At 53.1% G+C, this 24,428-nt stretch overlaps 1 protein-coding gene across 1 annotated transcript in view; it reads right to left on the bottom strand.

Annotated features, from left to right (window-relative positions):
• Nucleotides 1-34: 34 nt before the first annotated feature.
• The window catches only part of stx5a (syntaxin 5A), a 41,472-nt gene continuing 17,078 nt past the window's right edge, over nt 35-24,428 (bottom strand). Inside the window, exons 4-10 of the mRNA XM_078207934.1 lie at nt 19,253-19,323; nt 17,481-17,597; nt 15,602-15,658; nt 13,945-14,029; nt 9,343-9,443; nt 4,881-5,002; nt 35-3,153 (exon numbers count right to left, since the gene is read on the bottom strand). Of these exons, the coding sequence (XP_078064060.1) occupies nt 2,994-3,153; nt 4,881-5,002; nt 9,343-9,443; nt 13,945-14,029; nt 15,602-15,658; nt 17,481-17,597; nt 19,253-19,323 (713 nt within the window). The 3' untranslated portion in view covers nt 35-2,993. The remainder of the gene's footprint in view (nt 3,154-4,880; nt 5,003-9,342; nt 9,444-13,944; nt 14,030-15,601; nt 15,659-17,480; nt 17,598-19,252; nt 19,324-24,428) is intronic.

The raw sequence follows: 24,428 nt of genomic DNA on the forward strand, positions 1-24,428 counted from the left end.
GCACAGACAGAGATCCCGGTTTTAACCCTGTGTCGGGAATGGTGGGTATCGGGAGCAGGGAAGGGGGCAGCGTACAGAGCTGGGGAGGTTGGTTACGGTGGAATGAATGGGGTGGAGGGAGGGGTGTTTCCCCCGCGGAGCTGTCACCCCCCCCCCCCCCCCCCGATCACAGTAATTCAGAGACTGAGCAGGATCATAAAGTTCCCTAAACCAAAAGAAATATCCAAAAGCCGGTTGATGCAACAGATAAAGCGGGCGGTTTATGTACAGTCTGGTGCAGTTCACAGCAAACATGTCCCTCAGAAACAACACAAACAACAGAAAGGCTTCATCCACAGCAGGAGTGTGCGGGGAGAGATCCGCTCTCGCTGCGCCTTCCCTTCCCCACCTCCCTCGGGGAGTCACAGGGCGGGTCTCACCCTCCCTCAGCGAGGTGAGCAGCTTTTGACACAGGGGTGGGTGGGGGAACATGCTACAAAGCCCCACACGGCCTCCTCCACTGAGGCATGTCCAGTGCTGGCCTTTGGAGAAATGTTGTGGTCACACCTCCTTCGGGACAGCAGCGACTGAGGGTGCCTGGGACATTGGTAGGGGTGGAGGAGCGGGCCGGGGGGGGGAGATACAGAATTGGGAGTGGTTGCAGACGCAGAGGGAGTCACCAGTTGCCAACCCCAGGAGGCCTGGGCGCTCAGTGCTCCTTTTGCGACGCTCAAGGTCGAGCAGCCCGGGTATTTGGGGGAAAAGACCACAAAGTCAATGCCACACGTGTCCCACTCACACTCGCAAGCGCGGGAACCTAGTTTATTAACAATTTGTTACATCTTAAGTTAAGAAATAATTACATTTTTTCTAAAAAAATCAAATCGATTAGAACCAAAATAAAAAAAGTCCTCACTAAATTAATCCGAAGAATTGTGAAAATTGGGAGGGGGACACAGAGGCTGTTCCTGGTGACTCGAGTCCTGGCACTGGCAGCGGCTATGGGTCATCTCGGCATCTCTTTGGGTGGGGGGGGGGGGGGGCGGAAAGAGAGGGGTTCTCGAACTCTTAGCCGTTTTCTGTTGAGTCCCCTCCATTCTTCCCCTCCCATCACACCACTCAGCTGAGTTGAGGAGGAGGAGAGGGGAGAGGCGGAAAACCTGGTTGTGATCCCTGTTTTCTCCCTCTTCCCCCCCCCCCCCGCAACCCACCGTTTCCCAAGCGGGGTGGGGTCCTTGGAAACCTTGTCCGACAGGAGCGGGTGTCTCGAGGAAGGGGTGGCAGAGATATTGTGTGGGGGGGGGGGGGGGGTTGTTTGGCGAGTTGCAGTGCCCTGGCTGAGGGGGAAATACTTACATGAGAGACACCCATTTTGGGGCCAGGGTGGAGTGGTGGGGGGAGTGGGGGTGGGGGGGGCTTCACATTCGTAGTGGGATTCCATTCAAATCTGGGTCGGGACCGCTGCCAGCCACCATCCTTAAAGCACCGCCACGTGGAGGAGACATGGCCGATTGGCCACTGGCGGCCATTTTGGATTAAGCAGACTCTTGAAGGGGAAGGTCAGCCGAGGGAAGGTCGGCCAGGGGGGGGGGGGAGGGAGGGGGGCAGGAATTGCCCATTTTCCCTTCCAACATTCTCCCCTCGCCCACCCCCCTTCCGTTTCCCACCCCTCAAAGACTGCCATGGCGGTTCGGAAACGGTGAGAAGGGGCTTTCCTCATTAGCTCCCCCCGCCCCTCCCCCCATCGACATCTCCATAATACTGGACACCAGTAAACCACAACCTAAACACTTGACCGGTGATTTGCTCCTAGACTTTCCAACTCTCCAGCTCGGAGCTTGCAGGATGAAATATGGCCCACCTGTGGTTGCGTTATCCATAACCCATTCATTATACTTTTTAATTAATATAACATATAGTCATTGGACAAGGGTAGACATTTTACAGAATCATCCAGAACCTTCTCCGGACTCATTTTCTCATATTTTCCACGCCTCTGCCCCTTGCTCTCCCTTTGGTAACCTCTGGGGAGGGTCTGTCACGATGGATCCCACGATGCCCCCCCCCCCAGGCCTGTCCTTGTGGTGCTAACCAGGGACTGGGCCTGCGCAGTCGCACACTCCGGACGCGCGGAATGGCCGGATCCCGCCGCTTAACCGGGCTCCCCACGGCGCAGGATCGCGGGCGAGCCAGCGAGGCGATGGGCGAACTGCCCGCTTGACCATTGCCCAATGCACCCTCTCTCCCCGCCACACACACAGCTTTGGGGTGAGGTGGGGCAGGAGAGAAGGGGAGGACGGTGGGGTGAGGTAAGGTGGGTGTGGGGGGGGGATAATAAAGGCGCGAGGGGACAGTTCAAAGTTCGCAAAGCGACACGCGCCAAACCACGACAGAAGACGAGGCGAGAAAGCGATCGGTCCGTCCAGATGCCGCGCCCAAGTCTTGCCTTCCGGGCCGGGAACGGTTCCGTTCGGTTAACTCCGGGGTTCCGACGATCCGGCAGCACGAGGGGGTGAAGAGAATGCCGGGGCCGCGCACCCGCAGCGTCCCGGGGAGGAAAGTGGGGTCTTCGAGGCCCCACCGGGTTGGGCTCGGGGGTGAGGGGGGCTGTCGAGAGCCAACAATTAATCACACCCCACCCCCCCCCCCTCTCCCCGCCATTTTGAACGTCCACGGTGAGTGGGGGAGGTGGTGGGGGCGGGGGGGGGCAGGGCCCAGCTCTGCCAATTTTATAGTTCTGGAATTTTCTCTTCTCGATCCAGTTTGTTTTATGTGGTGGGTGGTGAGGGGGGGGTTAACGATGGGTAAAATCCTGAACACGGAGGCAGGGAGCGCTGTACAAGGCAGCGACGACCATGTCCGAACACTGGGGGGCGAGGGGGGGGCGCGAGGCCCACTCCATCGCTCTCTCCTCACCTTTCGACGCAGCGTCCGCCAAGGGGGTGGGAGGAATGTCCTTGGGAGAGGGGTCGGGGATGGTGGGGGGGGGGGGGGAGGGGGTCAAGGGGCCGCTTCTAGGCCAGGAACACCACAAAGACAATGAAGAACACAGCAAGGATGAGGAAGATCTTGATCATCAGCCAGCGGTTGGAGGTGACGGACTGGAAGTACTTCAGGATCTCAGAGTGGGCCGCCTCCACGTTCAGCTGAGTGTCCTCCACATTGGCATCGATCCTGCGGCGTGGGGGGGGAGGAAAGAGGGGGCGAGAGGTGGGGTGAAATTCCAGAGGCTCATCGCAATGCCGTGGAGACCCCTCCCCCACTTCCCCAAACCCACCCCCTCCAAACACAAAACCCTCCTCCACCCAGCCCCCCCAACACAAAACCCTCCTCCACCCCCCCCAACACAAAACCCTCCCCCACCCGCCCCAACACAAAACCCTCCCCCCACCCCCCCCAACACAAAACCCTCCCCCACCCGCCCCAACACAAAACCCTCCTCCACCCGCCCAAACACAAAACCCTCCTCCACCCACCCCCCCAACACAAAACCCTCCCCCACCCCCCCCAACACAAAACCCTCCTCCACCCACCCCCCCCAACACAAAACCCTCCCCCACCCGCCCCAACACAAAACTCTCCTCCACCCCCCCCCCCCAACACAAAACCCTCCTCCACCCCCCCCAACACAAAACCCTCCCCCACCCGCCCCAACACAAAACCCTCCTCCCCCCCCCCCCCCCCCCCCACACAAAACCCGCCCACACCCCCCAGGGTCTGAATCAAGTTAAAGTTTATTTATTAGTGTCACAAGTAAGGCTTATATTAACACTGCAATGAAGTTACTGTGAAAATCCCCTAGTTGCCACACTCCTGTTCAGGTAACACTGAGGGAGAATTTAGCACCCTAACCAGCACGTCTTTCGGACTGTGGGAGCAAACCGGAGCACCCGGAGGAAACCCACGCAGACACGGGGAGAATGTGCAAACTCCACACAGACAGTGACCCGAGCCGGGAATCGAACCCGGGTTCCTGGCGCTGTGAGGCATCAGTGCTGTAGAAGGAGACCATTCAGCCCATCGAGTCCTCGCGGACAACAATCCCATCCAGGGCTTATCCCCTTAACCCCACTAATCTATGCATCCCGGGGTACTAAGGGGCAATTTAGCACGGCCAATCCACCTAACCTGCACATGTTTGGACTGTGGGAGGAAACCCATGCAGACACAGGGAGAACGTGCAAACTCCACACAGACAGTGACCCGAGGCCGGGAACTGAACCCGGGTCCCTGGCACTGTGAGGCAGCAGAGCTAACCCACTGTGCCACCATCAGCAGCCTCAGCCTGCTGCCTTCCTTCTAACTGCACCCCTCCTCCCATCCCACCACTCCCCCACTTTTGCCCTGTACCCCAGCAGGTTCCACGCCGGACGCTGGAGGGAGCCTCCCCGAGCTTCTCCACCCCCTTCACCATCCCAAGCAGCGACTCCCAAGGGGCAAAGGTGCGTAGTTGCTGGGGAAGGGGCGGGGGAGAGGGGGGGGAAGGGTCCAGGACGAGCTTGGCCACCATGCCACCCGCAGTCAACTAGCCCAACAGGCCGGCTCTGACAAGACGCAGCGCACTGTGGGGAGAGCAGAGAGTCAGGGGGGAAGGTAGAACATCAACGGGGGAAGGTAGCTCCCCCACCCCTCCCCATTGTGGGCCTGGGTGGGATTGTGGTCGGTGCAGACTCGATGGGCCGAATGGCCTCCTTCTGCACTGTCGGGATTCTACGATGCACGTGAGGGGCCGAATGGCCTCCTCCGGGGATGCAGGATTCTAGTTACCCCGCCTGGGGTCCGATTTCTCCCCACCCTGCGGGACTGGCGCTGGGCACGAGGGCAGCACCCTGGCCGGTCGAGGTGGCAGCCTGGTTCCCCCTCTCCCTCCCCAGCCCCCTCCTCCTCACTCTCCGCCTTACCTCTGTATGGTCTCCTCCTGCTCCTTCACCATGTGAGCAAGCTGCTGGAAGATGGAACCCAGCTCCACGATGGTGGCCTCGATGTTCTGCATCGTGTCAGCTCTGCTCTGGATATAGGAATCCTGGGGAGAGGGAGAGGGGGGAGAAAAGACCACAGGGTTACACACAGGCTGCTTCCCTGGCACCCTTCACCGCGGGGGGAGGAGGGTAGTCACCGGACCATGGAACCTGGGGTGACACAGTGGGTTAGCGCTGCTGCCTCACAGCGCCAGGGACCCAGCTCCGATTCCCGGTTTGGGTCACTGTCTGTGCGGAGTCTGCACGTTCTCCCCGTGTCTGCGTGGGTTTCCTCCGGGTGCTCCGGTTTCCTCCCACAGTCTGAAAGACGTGCTGGTTAGGGTGCTAAATTCTCCCTCAGTGTTACCCGAACAGGACTGTGGCGACTAGGGGGATTTTCACAGTAACTTCATTGCAGTGTTAATAATGTAAGCCTTACTTGTGACACTAATAAATAAACTTTTTTGAAGTGTGGGAAGGAAGCCTTGTTTTGCGGCTGAACTCCTGCACCTCTGGCCCACCACACACCCAGACTAAATGTTTATTTATCAGTGTCACAAGTCGGCTTACATTAACATTGCAATGAAGTTACTGTGAAAACCCCCTCGTCTCCACACTCCTGTTCGGGTAACACTGAGGGAGAATTTAGCACCCTAACCAGCACGTCTTTTGGACTGAGAGGGGAAACCGGAGCACCCGGAGGAAACCCACGCAGACACGGGGAGAACGTGCAGACTCCACACAGACAGTGACCCAAGCCGGGAATCGAACCCGGGTCCCTGGCGCTGTGAGGCAGCAGTGCTAACCCACTGTGCTATCGTGTGGACCCCGTTCTAGTGATTTAGCCCTTCCAGTGGGTGCAATGTTTGTTGGTCTCTGGGGGGGGGGTAAGGTGGACTAGTAACCCAGAGGCCCAGACTCTGTGGGGCTGGGGGGGGGGGGGGGGAGAGAGGGAGAAACACAGGTTCAAATCCCACCACGGCAGCTGGTGGAATTTAAATTTGATGAATAAAATCCTGAATTATTAAGAAAGTATCAGTGACAAACTATCATCGATTGTCGTGGAAAAAAAACCCCATCTGGTTCACTAATGTCCCCCCTTTAGGGAAGGAAATCTGCCATCCTTACCCTGGTCTGGCCTACACGTGACTCCAGGCCCCACACATTTAACTGACTTGGAATATAGTGTTCAATTCTGGTCGCCACACTACCAGAAGGATGTGGAGGCTTTGGAGAGGGAACAGAAAGGATTTACCAGGATGTTGCCTGGTATGGAGGGCATTAGCTATGAGGAGAGGTTGGAGAAACTTGGTTTGTTCTCACTGGAGCGACGGAGGTTGAGGGGCGACCTGATAGAAGTCTACAAGATTATGAGAGGCATGGACAGAGTGGATAGACAGAAGCTTTTTCCCCCAGGGTGGAAGAGTCACTTACTGGGGGGCACAGGTTTAAGGTGCGAGGGGCAAGGTTTAAAGGAGATGTTCGAGGCAAGTTTTTTTACACAGAGGGTGGTGGGTGCCTGGAACTCGTTGCTGGGGGAGGGAGTGGAAGCGGATACGGTAGTGAATTTTAAGGGGCGTCTTGACAAGTACATGAATAGGATGGGAATAGAGGGATATGGTCCCCGGAAGGGTAGGGGGTTTTAGTTAAGTCGGGGGCAGCATGGTCGGTGCAGGCTTGGAGGGCCGAAGGGCCTGTTCCTGCGCTGTAATTTTCTTTGTTCTGTATTCTTAACTGCCCCCCCCGTTGAAATGGGCCGAGCGAGACACTCAGTTCAAGGGGGCAACTAAGGACGGGCAAATGTTTGCCCACATCCCTGTGAAAGGATAAAGTAACAACACCCAGTACAGCCCAGAAGCCACTCAAGTGCAGCAGCACAGTAGAGGCAATAAGGAATGCCCCCACGTTTAATCCCTGCTCAGTTACACTCTCTCTCCTCAGAGACCAGGGCCTGACATTGGTGACAATGGACTTCCTTGCATTGGTCCACGGTTATACTGGGCAAGATATTGCAGTGGCTCGCGCCGTTTTCTCCTGCAGGATCTGGCTGACTTGGAGACCCCTCTTCCTGCCCCGTCCGGGGGGGGGGGGGTCCTGGAGGGGTTGGCAGGCTGGCACTCCTCACACTGGCACTGACACTCGCTGCGTTACGAACATACCTTCCGTCAGGTCCTGGGGTGGGACCCAGAGTTTCTGGCTCAGAGGCAGCAACGCAACCCCCGCACCACGGGACAGCCAGGGGGGGTTCGACTACACGGAACGCATTCACAATGACAACTAGCGCTCTGATTGCAGACAGCTTCAGGACAGGGGAGTGATGCAAGGGCAGCGCCTGTCCCCACAAACCTCAGTGTTTCACAGTTAGAATCCCTACAGTACAGGAGGAGGTCATTCGGCCCATCGAGTCTGCACCGACAATAATGCCACCCAGCTCCTATCCCCGTAACCACACGTATTTCCCCTGCTAATCCCCCTGACACTAAGAGGCAATTTAGCATGGCCAATCCACCAAACCTGCACATCTTTGGTCACGAGGGGGCAATTTAGCATGGCCAATCCACCAAACCTGCACATCTTTGGTCACGAGGGGGCAGTTTAGCATGGCCAATCCACCAAACCTGCACATCTTTGGTCACGAGGGGGCAGTTTAGCATGGCCAATCCCCCTAACCTGCACATCTTTGGTCACGAGGGGGCAGTTTAGCACGGCCAATCCACCTAACCTACACATCTTTGGAATGTGGGAGGAAACCCGGAGGAAACCCACGCAGACACGGGGAGAACGTGCAGACTCCACACAGACAGTGACCCGAGCCGGGAATCGAACCCGGGTCCCTGGTGCTGTGAGGCAGCAGTGCTAACCCACTGTGCCGTCTTGCATCAATGTGCTCTGTGATGTGGATCCAGGCTGGACCGCCACCCCACGGAATCACTGTCCCACTCCCCGCAGGCTTAATGCTGAGCATCCTTCAGTGAGGGAGGGGAGCATGCTGCCCCTTGGCGCCCCCTACAGAAATGCCTGTGCCTGTACACGACCAGGCTGCACTGCGACGCACTCTAAAGTTGAATAGCAAATTCTCACACACTTTTCCAGGCCAACACGCCCTCACGCCCCAACCTGACAAGGTAACAAAGATGGCCACCACCGAGAAGGACAAGGGGGGGCAGCAGACACATGAGGAACACCCCCACCTGCAAGTTCCCCCTCCGAGCCACTCACCATCCCGACTTGGAAATATATCGGCCGTTCCTTCACTGTGGCTGGGGTCAAAATCCTGGAACTCCCTCCCTAACAGCACTGTGGGTGTACCTACACCACACACGGGGACTGACTGATGTCCAATCACAATCCTGGAACTCCCTGCCTAACAGCACTGTGGGTGTACCTACACCACACATGGGGACCGACTGATGTCCAATCAGAATCCTGGGACTCCCTCCCTAACAGCACTGTGGGTGTACCTACACCACACACGGGGACCGACTGATGTCCAATCACAATCCTGGGACTCCCTCCCTAACAGCACTGTGGGTGTACCTACACCAGACACGAGGACTGACTGATGTCCAATCACAATCCTGGAACTCCCTCCCTAACAGCACTGTGGGTGTACCTACACCACACACGGGGACTGACTGATGTCCAATCACAATCCTGGGACTCCCTCCCTAACAGCACTGTGGGTGTACCTACACCACACACGGGGCCTGACTGATGTCCAATCACAATCCTGGGACTCCCTCCCTAACAGCACTGTGGGTGTACCTACACCACACACGGGGACCGACTGATGTCCAATCACAATCCTGGGACTCCCTCCCTAACAGCACTGTGGGTGTACCTACACCAGACACGGGGACTGACTGATGTCCAATCACAATCCTGGAACTCCCTCCCTAACAGCACTGTGGGTGTACCTACACCACACACGGGGACTGACTGATGTCCAATCACAATCCTGGAACTCCCTCCCTAACAGCACTGTGGGTGTACCTACACCACACACGGGGCCTGACTGATGTCCAATCACAATCCTGGGACTCCCTCCCTAACAGCACTGTGGGTGTACCTACACCACACACGGGGACTGCAGCGGGTTCAAGATGGCGGCTCACCCACCACCTTCTTGAGGGGGCGATTAGGGATGGGCAATAAATGCTGGACCCGGCCAGCGACGCCCATGTCCTGTGAATGAACTTTTAAAAAACGCCTGTACAGCCACAGCTCAGGGAGAGAACAGCAAGGAGTGGCCGGGAGGTTGGGGGAGGGGGGAAACAGCAAGGTACGACCGGGAAGAAGGGGGTGGGGGGGGTGGTGGGAACAGTACGGTACGGCCAGGGAATGGAGGGGGAACAGTACAGTACAGCTGGGGAGAAGGGGGGAACAGTGATATGGCCCTGCCCACCTGTTCATCGATGAGTTGGAGCTGCTGGCTGCTCTTGGCGTCCATGTCGATGGCGACATCCCCTGCTCTGCGAGCGTCATCCTGCAGCAGCACCGATCCTCCTATAGAGGGAGATACACACAGGGGTTAGAGACATTAGCTAACCCCACCGGGGGGGAGGTGGGCTACACTGCACACACTGACATGGGGCAGGGGGAACTGACACCCTGGCATCACCTGATGGCAAATCCCTAGCTTTGGCATCACATAACAAAGAACAAAGAACAAAGAACAGTACAGCACAGGAAACAGGCCCTTCGGCCCTCCAAGCCTGTGCCGCTCCTTGGTCCAACTAGACCAATCGTTTGTATCCCTCCATTCCCAGGCTGCTCATGTGACTATCCAGGTAAGTCTTAAACGATGTCAGCGTGCCTGCCTGCACCACCCTACTTGGCAGCGCATTCCAGGCCCCCACCACCCTCTGTGTAAAAAACGTCCCTCTGATGTCTGAGTTATACTTCGCCCCTCTCAGCTTGAGCCCGTGACCCCTCGTGATCGTCACCTCCGACCTGGGAAAAAGCTTCCCACTGTTCACCCTATCTATACCCTTCATAATCTTGTATACCTCTATTAGATCTCCCCTCATTCTCCGTCTTTCCAAGGAGAACAACCCCAGTTTACCCAATCTCTCCTCATAGCTAAGACCCTCCATACCAGGCAACATCCTGGTAAACCTTCTCTGCACTCTCTCCAATGCCTCCACGTCCTTCTGGTAGTGCGGCGACCAGAACTGGACACAGTACTCCAAATGTGGCCTAACCAGCGTTCTATACAGCTGCATCATCAGACTCCAGCTTTTATACTCTATACCCCGTCCTATAAAGGCAAGCATACCATATGCCTTCTTCACCACCTTCTCCACCTGTGTTGCCACCTTCAAGGATTTGTGGACTTGCACACCGAGGTCCCTCTGTGTTTCTATACTCCTGATGACTCTGCCATTTATTGTATAACTCCTCCCTACATTATTTCTTCCAAAATGCATCACTTCGCATTTATCCGGATTAAACTCCATCTGCCACCTCTCCGTCCAATTTTCCAGCCTATCTATATCCTGCTGTATTGCCTGACAATGCTCTTCACTATCCGCAATTCCAGCCATCTTCGTGTCATCCGCAAACTTGCTGATAACACCAGTTACACCTTCTTCCAAATCATTTATATATATCACAAATAGCAGAGGTCCCAGTACAGAGCCCTGCGGAACACCACTGGTCACAGACCTCCAGCCGGAAAAAGACCCTTCGACCACTACCCTCTGTCTCCTATGGCCAAGCCAGTTCTCCACCCACCGAGCCACTTCTCCTTGTATCCCATGAGCCTTAACCTTCTTAACCAACCTGCCATGTGGGACTTTGTCAAACATGGGGACATGGGGAACACCCACCACCTGCAAGTTCCCCCTCCGAGCCACTCACCATACCGACTTGGAAATATATCGGCCGTTCTTTCACTGTGGCTGGGGTCAAAATCCTGGAACTCCCTCCCTAACAGCACTGTGGGTGTACCTACACCACACACGGGGACTGACTGATGTTCAATCACAATCCTGGAACTCCCTCCCTAACAGCACTGTGGGTGTACCTACACCACACACGGGGACTGACTGATGTCCAATCACAATCCTGGAACTCCCTCCCTAACAGCACTGTGGGTGTACCTACACCACACGGGGACTGACTGATGTCCAATCACAATCCTGGAACTCCCTTCCTAACAGCGCTGTGGGTGTACCTACACCACACACAGGGACTGACTGATGTCCAATCACAATCCTGGAACTCCCTCCCTAACAGCACTGTGGGTGTACCTACACCACACACGGGGACTGACTGATGTCCAATCACAATCCTGGAACTCCCTCCCTAACAGCACTGTGGGTGTACCTACACCACACGGGGACTGACTGATGTCCAATCACAATCCTGGAACTCCCTCCCTAACAGCGCTGTGGGTGTACCTACACCACACACGGGGACTGACTGATGTCCAATCACAATCCTGGAACTCCCTCCCTAACAGCGCTGTGGGTGTACCTACACCACACGGGGACTGACTGATGTCCAATCCCAATCCTGGAACTCCCTCCCTAACAGCGCTGTGGGTGTACCTACACCACACGGGGACTGACTGATGTCCAATCACAATCCTGGAACTCCCCCCCTAACAGCGCTGTGGGTGCATCTACACCACACGGGGACTGCAATGGGTTCAAGATGGCGGCTTCACCCACCACCTGCTCAAGGGGGCGATTAGGAATGGGGGGTAAATACTAGGCCCGGCCAGTGACGCCCACATCCCAAATTCACCAGGCCTGCTTTGGGGGTAAAAGGGTTAAAGGACTGGGGTATTCTTCCACAGACCCAGCTCATATTCTTTAGAGTACAGCAGATTAGAGGGCTGCTTGGATTAAAATGTTTAAGATGATTAAAGAATTTGACAGGGTTTAGGCCGATACTCTCTGGAATTTAGAAGAATGCGGGGAGATCAGATTGAGGTTTACAAGATGATAAAAGGTGTGGATAAAGTAGACGTGGAGCGGATGCTTCCTCTTGTGGGGCATTCTGGGACGAGAGGTCTCAGGATAAGGGGCAGCAAATTTAAAACAGAGTTGGAGGAGAAACTACTTCCCCCAAAGGGTTGTGAATCTGTGGAATTCGCTCCCCCAAAGTGCGGTGGGTGCTGGGACAGTGAGTACATTTAAGGAGGAGTTAGACAGATTTTTAATTGGGAATGGGGTGAAGGGGAGAAGACAGGACAATAGAATCATAGAATCCCTACTGTGCAGAAGGAGGCCATTCGGCCCATCGAGTCTGCACCGACCACAGTCCCACCCAGGCCCTATCTCCATAACCCCACATATTTACCCTATTAATCCCCTGACACCACGGGTCGATTTAGCATGGCCAATCCACCTAACCTGCACATCTTTGGACACTAAGGGGCAATTTAGCATGGCCAATCCACCTAACCTGCACATCTTTGGACACTAAGGGGCAATTTAGCATGGCCAATCCACCTAACCTGCACATCTTTGGACACTAAGGGGCAATTTAGCATGGCCAATCCACCTAACCTGCACATCTTTGGACACTAAGGGGCAATTTAGCATGGCCAATCCACCTAACCTGCACATCTTTGGAGTGTGGGAGGAAACCGGAGCACCCAGAGGAAACCCACGCAGACACGGGGGGAGAACGTGCAAACTCCACACAGACAGTGACCCGTGGCCGGAATTGAACCCGGGTCCCTGGCGCTGTGAGGTAGCAGCGCTAACCCACTGTGCCACCGTGCCGCCCAGAGTGGGAATGAGGAGCATATCAGCCATGATTGAATGGCGGAACAGACTCGATGGGCCGAATGGCCTAATTCTGCTCCTATATCTTATTAAGTAAAATGTTTCCTCTCATTGTGAGTCAGGAGGAACACAGCAAAGCTATTCTGAGGGATCACGGCTTGGCTGTATCTAATCTCCATCCACCCACCATGGTTCCAGAACCCACAACACCATCAGCCAGCAAAAATCTGCAGGGTTATTGCTAATGGAGCTAAGCTGCTTCACTGCTCTCCCGGGGAAGGTTCTGCACATGCATTGGAGGAGTGTTTCCGAGCCTATCGTAACAGGAGGAGGCCATTTGGCCCCTCGGGGTTGCCCTGCTATTCCATGAGATCATAGCCTACAAGAATCCATCCAAACCTGGCTTTTAAAACTGACAACTGATCGAGCTAAAACGTCCCAATCTTCCACCACCCCTCCACTTCAAGGGCAGTGTGTAAAGATTTCACCAGCCCACACCTGGTTCAGCAGTTTGACGTACAGAGGGTTCTTGGGGGTTCAAGTCCATGGCTCCTTGAAAGTGGCCACACAAGTAGACAGGGTGGTGAAGGAGGCGGACGGCACGCTTGCCTTTATTGGTCGGGACATCGAGTACAAGAGTCAGGATGTCATGTTGCAGCTTTATAAAACTTTGCTGAGGCCGCACTTTTAGAGTATCCCGTTCAATTCTGGTCGCCACATTACAGGGAGGGGGCTTTGGAGAGGGTGCGGAAGAGGTTTACCAGGATGCTGCCTGGATTAGAGGGTCTGAGCTACAAGGAGAGGCTGGACAAACTCGGGTTGTTTTCTCTGGAGCGGCGGAGGCTGAGGGGGGGAGACCTGATCGAAGTCTGGAAAATGATGAGAGGCAGAGATAGGGTTGACAGTCAGAATCTTGCTCCCCCAGAGTTGAAATGTTTAATACTAGGGGGGCACGGGCTTAAGGGGGAAAGTTCAAAGGAGATGTGAGGGGCAAGTTTTTTACACAGAGAGTGGTAGGTGTGTGGGACGCGCTGCCAGGGGTGGAGGTGGAGGCAGATACGATAGGGGTGTTTAAGGGGCTTTTAGATACGCACATGAACATGAGAGGAATAGAGGGATAAGGAGCAAGTGCGGCAGAAGGAATTAGTCTAATTTGGCGCCATGTTCAGCACAGCATGGTGGGCCGAAGGGCCTGTCCCTGTGCTGTTCTATGTTCTATGTTCTGCAGCGATCAGCGGCCGGAGGGTAAACGAGACAGTGCTTACCATAACCATTTGCGGCCGAAGGTGGGAGACTCGATACTGTGGCGTGAGAGAACTGCTCTCTCCTGTCCCTCTGCATTTTGAGGTTCTGTCAAATGGGGAAAGCAACAGACAAATCAACATGGGTGAATCACAACGCGCTGCGGTCAGTGGGCACACCTCTCACAAGACCTACACCAACACCCCCCCCGCAACCTGCTGTCCCACTCATAGAATCCCTACAGGGCAGAAGGAGGCCATTCAGCCCATCGAACCTGCACCGAAAACAATCCCACCCAGGCCCTATCCACATAACCTGCTAATCCACCTGACACTAAGGGGCAATTTAGCATGGCCAACCCACCTAACCTGCACATCTTTGGACACTAAGGGACAATTTAGCATGGCCAACCCACCTAACCTGCACATCTTTGGACACTAAGGGACAATTTAGCATGGCCAACCCACCTAACCCGCACATCTTTGGACACTAAGGGACAATTTAGCATGGCCAACCCACCTAACCCGCACATCTTTGGACACTAAGGGACAATTTAGCATGGCCAATCCACCTAACCCACACATCTTTGGATACTAAGGGGCAATTTACCATGGCCAATCCACCTAACCCACACATCTTTGGATACTAAGGGGCAATTTACCATGGCCAATCCACCTAACCTGCACATCTTTGGATACTAAGGGGCAATTTACCATGGCCAATCCACCTAACCTGCACATCTTTGGATACTAAGGGGCAATTTACCATGGCCAATCCACCTAACCTGCACATCTTTGGATACTAAGGGGCAATTTACCATGGCCAATCCACCTAACCCACACATCTTTGGATACTAAGGGGCAATTTACCATGGCCAATCCACCTAACCTCCACATCTTTGGACTCTTATTCTGTGCTCTGCACACCAGCTGTACAATTCTCTCCCAGGGCGTGCACACAATAGAACCTGAGGAGTTGTGGTCTGACACATACTCACTGTCTCTCACACGAGGAGCCTTCCCTGAGAGATAGCGGCTGAGGGCTCTGATAAGAGGTGTGATGCAGCATAGCGCGGAGACAGGCAAGTGCCAGTTATCCTCTGCGCTATTCCCCGCTTCCTGCTTCAACCTCCCAGCCCCGATCAGCCGGACTTGCTAATGGGTTGAGGTGACAGCTGGAGGGGATTAGCACAGGAAATAAGGAAGAGGTCTGCCGGATTCACAAACAGGGATCAGAGATAACCGGCAAATCTTAATTTTGTTTGCGTAGCAGGGCTAGCTTGCTGCAGCCAGCGGAATTAACAGCTCACATGGCAATAATAAATCAAACCAAACATTAAGTTGATCTTTCTCTACACCCTAGCTGTGACTGTAACACTACATTCTGCACCCTCTCCTTTCCTTCTCTATGAACGGTATGCTTTGTCTGTGTAGCGCGCAAGAAACAATACTTTTCACTGTATCCCAATACATGTGACAATAATAAATCAAATCAAAACTATGATTGGCTGGAAGCAGTTTGAGGGGCTGAATGGCCTCCTCCTGTTGACATGTGGCGGTGTTTGGCAACCTGCCTTCCTCCGCAATGCCAAAAGCCGTCGCGCTTTAAGGGCGGCTGACCGCGGCGCTGCTGGCGCTCGGCTGGGCAAAGCTTTCAAAGCTGAAAGATGGCGTGACCTACCTCCGTCCTCACTTCGAGGACCGACTTGAAATCGTTCGACATGGAGGCCAGTCGGGACTGCAAGGCAAGAAGACAACACGTTACACAGGGTGGGGTCCGAGCGTCGCCGCTTTCGCTGGATCAGAGCGGCCGGCGCCGGTAACCCCAGCTCGCTCGGGGTAGGCGATGGCAGACACTCCGCTGAGACCCGAGGCTGCCCATTAATGTCTCAGGGTAACCAGGGCATTGGAAATGAACTAGTTGCATTTGTGTAACGCCCTTAGGGTAACACGTCCTCAAGCACAGTCGGACAAAATCTGACAAGAGAGGCGACGGCCTAGTGGTATTATCGCCAGACTATTAATCCAGAATCTCAGCTAATGTTCTGGGGGACCCGGGTTCGAATCCCGCAGATGGTGGAATTTGAATTCAATAAAAAATATCTGGGATTAAGAATCTACGGATGACCCATTGTCGGAAAAACCCATCTGGTTCCCTTTAGGGAAGGAAATCTGCCGTCCTTACCCCGGTCTGGCCTACATGTGACTCCAGAGCCACAGCAATGTGGTTGACTCTCAACTGCCCTCCAAGGGCAACTAGGGATGGGCAATAAATGCTGGGCCCAGCCAGCGACGCCCGTGTCCCAGGGATGAATAAAGAACTCACAAGGACGTATTAGGTGACTAGAAGCAAGGTGGGCTTTAAGCAGCACGTGGAGGTTTTTTGGGGGGGATTCCAGAGCGTGGGGGTCCTGGCACATTTCCAACAGTGGAGCCAGTCTCATCATCTCATAGAAACTTATAAAATTCTAACAGGGTTAGACAGGGTAAGATTCAGAAAGAATGTTCCCGATGGTGGGGGGAGTCCAGAACTAGGGGGGTCATAGTTTGAGGATAAGGGGGTAAACCTTTTAGGACTGAGGTGAGGAGAAATTTCTTCACCCAGAGAGCGGTGGAATTCACTCCCACAGAAAGTAGTTGAGGCCAAAACGTTGCGTGATTTCAAGAAGAAATTAAATATCGCTCTTGGGGCTGAAGGGATCGAGGGATATGGGGAGGAAGCGGGGGAATCAGGATATTGAATTTCATAGAATCATAGAAACCCTACAGTGCAGAAGGAGGCCATTCGGCCCATCGAGTCTGCACCGACCACAATCCCACCCAGGCCCTACCCCCACATATTTACCCACTAATCTACGCATCCCAGGATTCCAATTTTTAACCTGGCCAATCAACCTAACCTGCACATCTTTGGATGTGGGAGGAAACCCACGCAGACACGAGGAGAATGTGCAAACTCCACACAGACAGTGACCCGAGCCGGGAATCGAATCCGGGACCCTGGAGCTGTGAAGCAGCAGTGCTAACCACTGTGCTACCGTGCCGCCCCTATTTGATGACCAGTCATGATCGTAATGAATGGCGGAACAGGCTGGAAGGGCTGAGTGGCCTCCTCCTGCTTCTAGGTCAGCATCTCCCACTTCCTATGGGGGCCCGTACAGGTTCATTAATAGACTGTGCCGACACACGCAAAAGAAGTCTTGCTATTTCTCCCCCCCCCCCCCCCCCCCCCCCACAGTAAGAAGCCTCACAACACCAGGTTAAAAAGTCCAACAGGTTCATTGGGAATCACGAGCTTTCGGAGCGCTGCTCCTTCATCAGGCGAGTGACGAAGCCTGGACTCACCTGATGAAGGAGCAGCGCTCCGAAAGCTCGTGCTACCAAATAAACCTGTTGGACTTTAACCTGGTGTTGGGAGACTACTTACTGTGCCCACCCCAGTCCAACGCCGGCATCTCCACGTATCTCCCCCAGCCCTCTGACACTGTCCCTCTGGCGCAGCCGCCCTCAGGGACGGGTAATCAGGGTAGGAGTTTGGGGAAGGGGGGGTTACTGTTTACCTGCAGCGAGACCACAATGGTGTTGGAATGCGTCTGTAAGTGCCGGCCATTCTGGCTCTCCTTGGTGCGGACAAAATCCTGCAGCTGTGCGATCTGCTTGTTCAGGCTGTTTATGTCCTGCCCGTTCAAAAGCAAAATTACAAACAGGAGCAATTGGGACCAAAAGCACAGAACCTTACTGCGCAGGAGGAGGCCATTCGGCCCATCACTCCTGTGCCAGCTCTTAGAGAGAGCTGTCTAATTAATCTCACATCTTTCCCAAAGCCCGGTAAATATCCCACCTTCAATTGCACCTCCCCCTTTGGGAAGTTCCCACTGAATGTGCCTCCACTGCCCTGTCGGGCAGCGCGTTCCAGATCACAACGACTCGCTGTGTAAAAAGAAAACTAATTTTCCCCACTCCCCCTTCAATCTGTGTCCGCCGGTTACTGAGGAATGCAATACTTCCAGCCTTCAATTCCCACATGCTCCAGGCATGAATCGTAGAATCCCGACAGTGCAGAAGAGGCCACTCAGCCCATCGAGTCTGCACTGACTCTTAGCCAGGCCATCTCTCCCACCCGAACCCTGTAACCCCATACATTTAGCATGGCCAATCCACCTAACCTGCACATCTTTGGACACTAAGGGACAATTTAGCATGGCCAATCCACCTAACCTGCACATCTTTGGACACTAAGGGACAATTTAGCATGGCCAATCCAACCAACCTGCACATCTTTGGACACTAAGGGGCAATTTAGCACAGCCAATCCACCTAACCCGCACATCTTTGGACACTAAGGGACAATTTAGCATGGCCAATCCACCTAACCTGCACATCTTTGGACACTAAGGGACAATTTAGCATGGCCAATCCACCTAACCCGCACATCTTTGGACACTAAGGGCGGCACGGTAGCACAGTGGTTAGCACTGCTGCTTCACAGCTCCAGGGTCCCGGGTTCAATTCCCGGCTTGGGTCACTGTCTGTGTGGAGTTTGCACATTCTCCTCGTGTCTGCGTGGGTTTCCTCCGGGTGCCCCGGTTTCCTCCCACAGTCCAAAGATGTGCGGGTTAGGTTGATTGGCTAGGTTAAAAATTGCCCCTTAGAGTCCTGGGATGCGTAGGTTAGAGGGATTAGCGGGTAAAATATGTGGGGATAGGGCCTGGGTGGGATTGTGGTCGGTGCAGACTCGATGGGCCGAATGGCCTCCTTCTGCACTGTAGGGTTTCTATGATAATCCACCTAACCCGCACATCTTTGGACACTAAGGGACAATTTAGCATGGCCAATCCACCTAACCCGCACATCTTTGGACACTAAGGGGCAATTTAGCATGGCCAATCCACCTAACCTGCACATGTTTGGATTGTGGGAGGAAACCGGAGCACCCGGAGGAAACCCACGCAGACACGGAGAACGTGCAGACTCCACGCAGACAGTGAAAAGGGGTCTCTCTCAGGACGGGCCCCATTATACTCCACTGGAGACCTTTCACCCCTTGACAAGGGCTATTTTAACCCCTTTTAAGGCCATTCTAGGGTTTTCTAACCGTTGAGAACAACTGCACAACAACAGACTTTGCATTTCCAAGGCTCCTTTCACACCTTAACCGTGATCCAACCCGCCTCATTCGTCAGTGAGGCAATTCATCGGCTGCAAAGCATTTTGGGACATACTTGAAATGGTGGGAGGCGCTACAGGAATGCAAGTCTGTCTTTTCTTCAGGGGAGAAATCGTGTATGGCAAAAAAGGACATAAGGAAGAATTTTGGTTTAACGTGACAAACCTGTTTGATGATGTACGTCAACTCCTCAATTTCAATAGCTTTGTCATTGAATAAGGATTTCCGTTTCGCCACTGCCAAGAGAATCAGATTCACCATCAGTACAAGTTACAACAGGCAAAGACACATGAGGAAATACACCCCAACCGTGGGGCGCGGGGTGGTTTATATATAGAATAACAGATACCCGGGAGTGAGTTACAGACTGGAATCTAATCGAGGGGTTCAGGGTGGTTTATATATAGAATAACAGATACCCGGGAGTGAGTTACAGACTGGAATCTAATCGAGGGGTTCGGGGTGGTTTATATATAGAATAACAGATATCCTGGAGTGAGTTACGGACTGGAATCTAATCGAGGGGTTCGGAGTGGTTTATATATAGAATAACAGATACCCGGGAGTGAGTTACGGACTGGAATCTAATCGAGGGGTTCGGAGTGGTTTATATATAGAATAACAGATACCCGGGAGTGAGTTACAGACTGGAATCTAATCGAGGGGTTCGGGGTGGTTTATATATAGAATAACAGATATCCTGGAGTGAGTTACGGACTGGAATCTAATCGAGGGGTTCGGAGTGGTTTATATATAGAATAACAGATACCCGGGAGTGAGTTACGGACTGGAATCTAATCGAGGGGTTCGGAGTGGTTTATATATAGAATAACAGATACCCGGGAGTGAGTTACAGACTGGAATCTAATCGAGGGGTTCAGGGTGGTTTATATATAGAATAACAGATATCCTGGAGTGAGTTATAGACTGGAATCTAATCGAGGGGTTCGGGTGGTTTATATATCGAATAACAGATACCCGGGAGTGAGATACAGACTGGAATCTAATCGAGGGGTTCGGGGTGGTTTATATATAGAATAACAGATACCCGGGAGTGAGCTACAGACTGGAATCTAATCGAGGGGTTCAGGGTGGGTTATATAAAGAATAACAGATATCCTGGAGTGAGTTATAGACTGGAATCTAATCGAGGGGTTCGGGTGGTTTATATATAGAATAACAGATACCCGGGAGTGAGCTACAGACTGGAATCTAATCGAGGAGTTCGGGGCGGTTTATATATAGAATAACAGATACCCGGGAGTGAGCTACAGACTGGAATCTAATCGAGGGGTTCGGGGTGGTTTATATATAGAATAACATACCCGGGAGTGAGTTACAGACTGGAATCTAATCGAGGGGTTCGGGGTGGTTTATATATAGAATAACAGATACCCGGGAGTGAGCTACAGACTGGAATCTAATCGAGGGGTTTGGGGTGGTTTACATATAGAATAACAGATACCCGGGAGTGAGTTACAGACTGGAATCTAATCGAGGGGTTCGGGCTGGTTTATATATAGAATAACAGATACCCGGGAGTGAGTTACAGACTGGAATCTAATCGAGGGGTTCGGGATGGTTTATATATAGAATAACAGGTACCCAGGAGTGAGTTACAGACTGGAATCTAATCGAGGGGTTCGGGGTGGTTTACATATAGAATAACACAGATACCCGGGAGTGAGTTACAGACTGGAATCTAATCGAGGGGTTTGGGGTGGTTTATATCTGGAAAAGATACCTGGGAGTGAGTTATAGACTGGAATCTAATCGAGGGGTTCGGGGTGGTTTATATATAGAATAACAGATACCCGGGAGTGAGTTACAGACTGGAATCTAATTGAGGGGTTCGGGGTGGTTTATATATAGAATAACAGATACCCGGGAGTGAGTTACAGACTGGAATCTAATCGAGGGGTTCGGGGTGGTTTATATATAGAATAACAGATACCCGGGAGTGAGTTACAGACTGGAATCTAATCGAGGGGTTCGGGGTGGTTTATATATAGAATAACAGATACCCGGGAGTGAGTTACAGACTGGAATCTAATCGAGGGGTTCGGGGTGGTTAATATATAGAATAACAGATACCCGGGAGTGAGTTACAGACTGGAATCTAATCGAGGGGTTCGGGGTGGTTTATATATAGAATAACAGATACCTGGGAGTGAGTTACAGACTGGAATCTAATTGAGGGGTTCGGGGTGGTTTATATATAGAATAACAGATACCCGGGAGTGAGTTACAGACTGGAATCTAATCGAGGGGTTCAGGGTGGTTTATATATAGAATAACAGATACCCGGGAGTGAGTTACAGACTGGAATCTAATCGAGGGGTTCAGGGTGGTTTATATATAGAATAACAGATACCCGGGAGTGAGTTACAGACTGGAATCTAATCGAGGGGTTCAGGGTGGTTTATATATAGAATTACAGATACCCGGGAGTGAGTTACAGACTGGAATCTAATCGACGAGTTCGGGGTGGTTTATATATAGAATAACAGATACCCGGGAGTGAGTTACAGACTGGAATCTAATCGAGGGGTTCGGGGTGGTTTATATATAGAATAACAGATACCCGGGAGTGAGTTACAGACTGGAATCTAATCGAGGGGTTCGGGGTGGTTTATATATAGAATAACAGATACCCGGGAGTGAGTTACAGACTGGAATCTAATCGAGGGGTTCGGGGTGGTTTATATATAGAATAACAGATACCCGGGAGTGAGTTACAGACTGGAATCTAATCGAGGGGTTCGGGGTGGTTTATATATAGAATAACAGATACCCGGGAGTGAGTTACAGACTGGAATCTAATCGAGGGGTTCGGGGTGGTTTATATATAGAATAACAGATACCCGGGAGTGAGTTACAGACTGGAATCTAATCGAGGGGTTCGGGGTGGTTTATATATAGAATAACAGATACCCGGGAGTGAGTTACAGACTGGAATCTAATCGAGGGGTTCGGGGTGGTTTATATATAGAATAACAGATACCCGGGAGTGAGTTACAGACTGGAATCTAATCGAGGGGTTCGGGGTGGTTTATATATAGAATATGATATTCTCGGTATTAAATTCTCTCTGCCGCTCTCCGCCCCATTCTGCCGAGCTGTCTACATCCTGTAGTACGTGGCTTTACCCTCGCTGTTTGGCACAGATCCCAGTGTGACAGGGACAAACAGAGCCAGTTGCTGTTTAAATAAGCTCTGGGTTTGGTGCTGTCTGTCTCAGAGCACAGGCGCCATCTACTGCTCAGCTGAAGAGTAGGAGCGTCATGATGTGGAGATGCCGGCGTTGGACTGGGGTAAACACAGTAAGGAGTCTCACAACACCAGGTTAAAGTTCAACAGGTTTATATATACATATATATATATATATATATATATATGCCATGTTTGTGAACAGAACTCCCACTTACCTGACGAAGGGGCAGCGCTCTGAAAGCTAGTGGCTTTTGCTACCAAATAAACCTGTTGGACTTTGACCTGGTGTTGTGAGACTTCTTACTGAGTAGGAGTGTGCCAGGTTTCTCCGGGAAGCTCTGGGGGTGTGAATCTTAAAACACCGAGGCGCAGGCCCTGGGTGGGACACGCAAGTGGCCGCTGGGTGCTGTGGACGAGAGGCAGGCACGGGCACTCCATTCACTGAGCTGTCTGTCGCAACACTGCACACGGGAGAAACCGGGGTAGGGAACGAAATGGATATTTCTCTTGGAGTCCCGAGTCTGTGGAATTCTTCCCCAGGCAATGGTGGAGGCGGGGTCAGTGAATATTTTTAAGGCAGAGGTAGATTCTTGACTAACAAGGGAATCAAAGGCTATCAGGGGTAGGGCAGACAAGTGGAATCAAGGCCACGCTCAGATCAGCCATGGACAGACTGAATGGCGGAGCAGGATCGAGGGGCCGAATGGCCGTACTCCTGCCCCTCACCCCTATATTCATACATGCCTCCACTCTAGGGCTGCACAGTGGTTAGCACTGCTGACTCACAGCGCCAGGGTTTGATTCCCAGCTTGGGTGATTGTGCGGAGTCTGCACGTTCTCCCCCCCCCCCCGTGTCTGCATGGGTTTCCTCCGGATGCTCCAGTTTCCCCTCTCAGTCCGAAAGACGGTGTGTTGGCCGTGCTAAATTCTCCCTCAGTGTAACCCGAACAGACGCCGGAGGGTGGCGACTAGGGGGACTTTCACAGTGACTTCATTGCGGTGTTAATGTAAGCCGACTTGTGACACTGATAAATAAACTTAAGCAGAGGCGTCGATGGTCGCTGTTGGCACGTGAGAGAAGAGAGGCCTGGACATGCCCTTTTCAACGCTTTCCTCTCTCTCTCTCCTGATCCAACTTATAAGTACTGTTCGAGATTATCCTTCCCTCCACCACTCAGTATCTGGCATCCTTTAAGCTTGATCGGGGGATGGTCATAGAATCATAGGAACCCTACAGTGCAGAAAGAGGCCATTCGGCCCATCGAGTCTGCACCGACCACAATCCCACCCAGGCCCTACCCCCATATCCCTACATATTTACCCGCTAATCCCTCTAACCTACGCATCTCAGGACACTAAGGGGCAATTTTAGCATGGCCAATCCACCTAACCCGCACATCTGTGGACTGTGGGATGAAACCGAAGGAAACCCACGCAGACACGAGGAGAATGTGCAAACATCCACACAGACAGTGACCCGAGCCGGGAATCGAACCCGGGTCCTGGAGCTGTGAAGCAGCAGTGCTAACCACTGTGCTACCGTGCCGGTGGGAGGCAGACTGGCCTGAGGGCATTCTGAATCGGCCAAGCACAAACCCAGAACTGGGTAAGGACAGCAGGTACCTCTGTCTGAAGGGGGGGGGGGGGGGGGGGGGGGGCGTGACCCCCTTGGCTTTTGAGACACCGAGTTCGGAATTACTCACGGAACAGCGAGTAATCCCGTAAAAGTTGTATTCAAGTTAAAAGCTCAAACGGAAAATGAGTTTCACAAACTGGCAATCTCATTGAAACTTCCAGAATACTGAAAGGCCCTGGATAGAGTGGACGTGGGGAAGGTGTTCCCATTAGTCGGAGAGACTGGGATCCGAGGGCTCGGCCTCAGAGTAAAGGGACGGCCCTTTAGAACCGAGATGAGGAGGAATTTCTTCAGCCGGAGGGTGGGGGTGAATCTGTGGAATTTGTTGCCACAGAGGAGGCCGGGTCATCGAGTGTATTGGAGACAGAGAGAGATAGGTTCCCGATTGGTGAGGGGGGTCAAAGGTTACGGGGAAAAGGCGGGAGAATGGGGTTGAGAAGTTTATCAGCCATGGCGGGGCAGACTCGATGGGCCGAATGTCCTCATTCTGCT

The sequence above is a fragment of the Mustelus asterias genome, unplaced genomic scaffold (assembly GCF_964213995.1).
Source record: "Mustelus asterias unplaced genomic scaffold, sMusAst1.hap1.1 HAP1_SCAFFOLD_2899, whole genome shotgun sequence".
Classification (NCBI taxonomy): domain Eukaryota; kingdom Metazoa; phylum Chordata; class Chondrichthyes; order Carcharhiniformes; family Triakidae; genus Mustelus; species Mustelus asterias.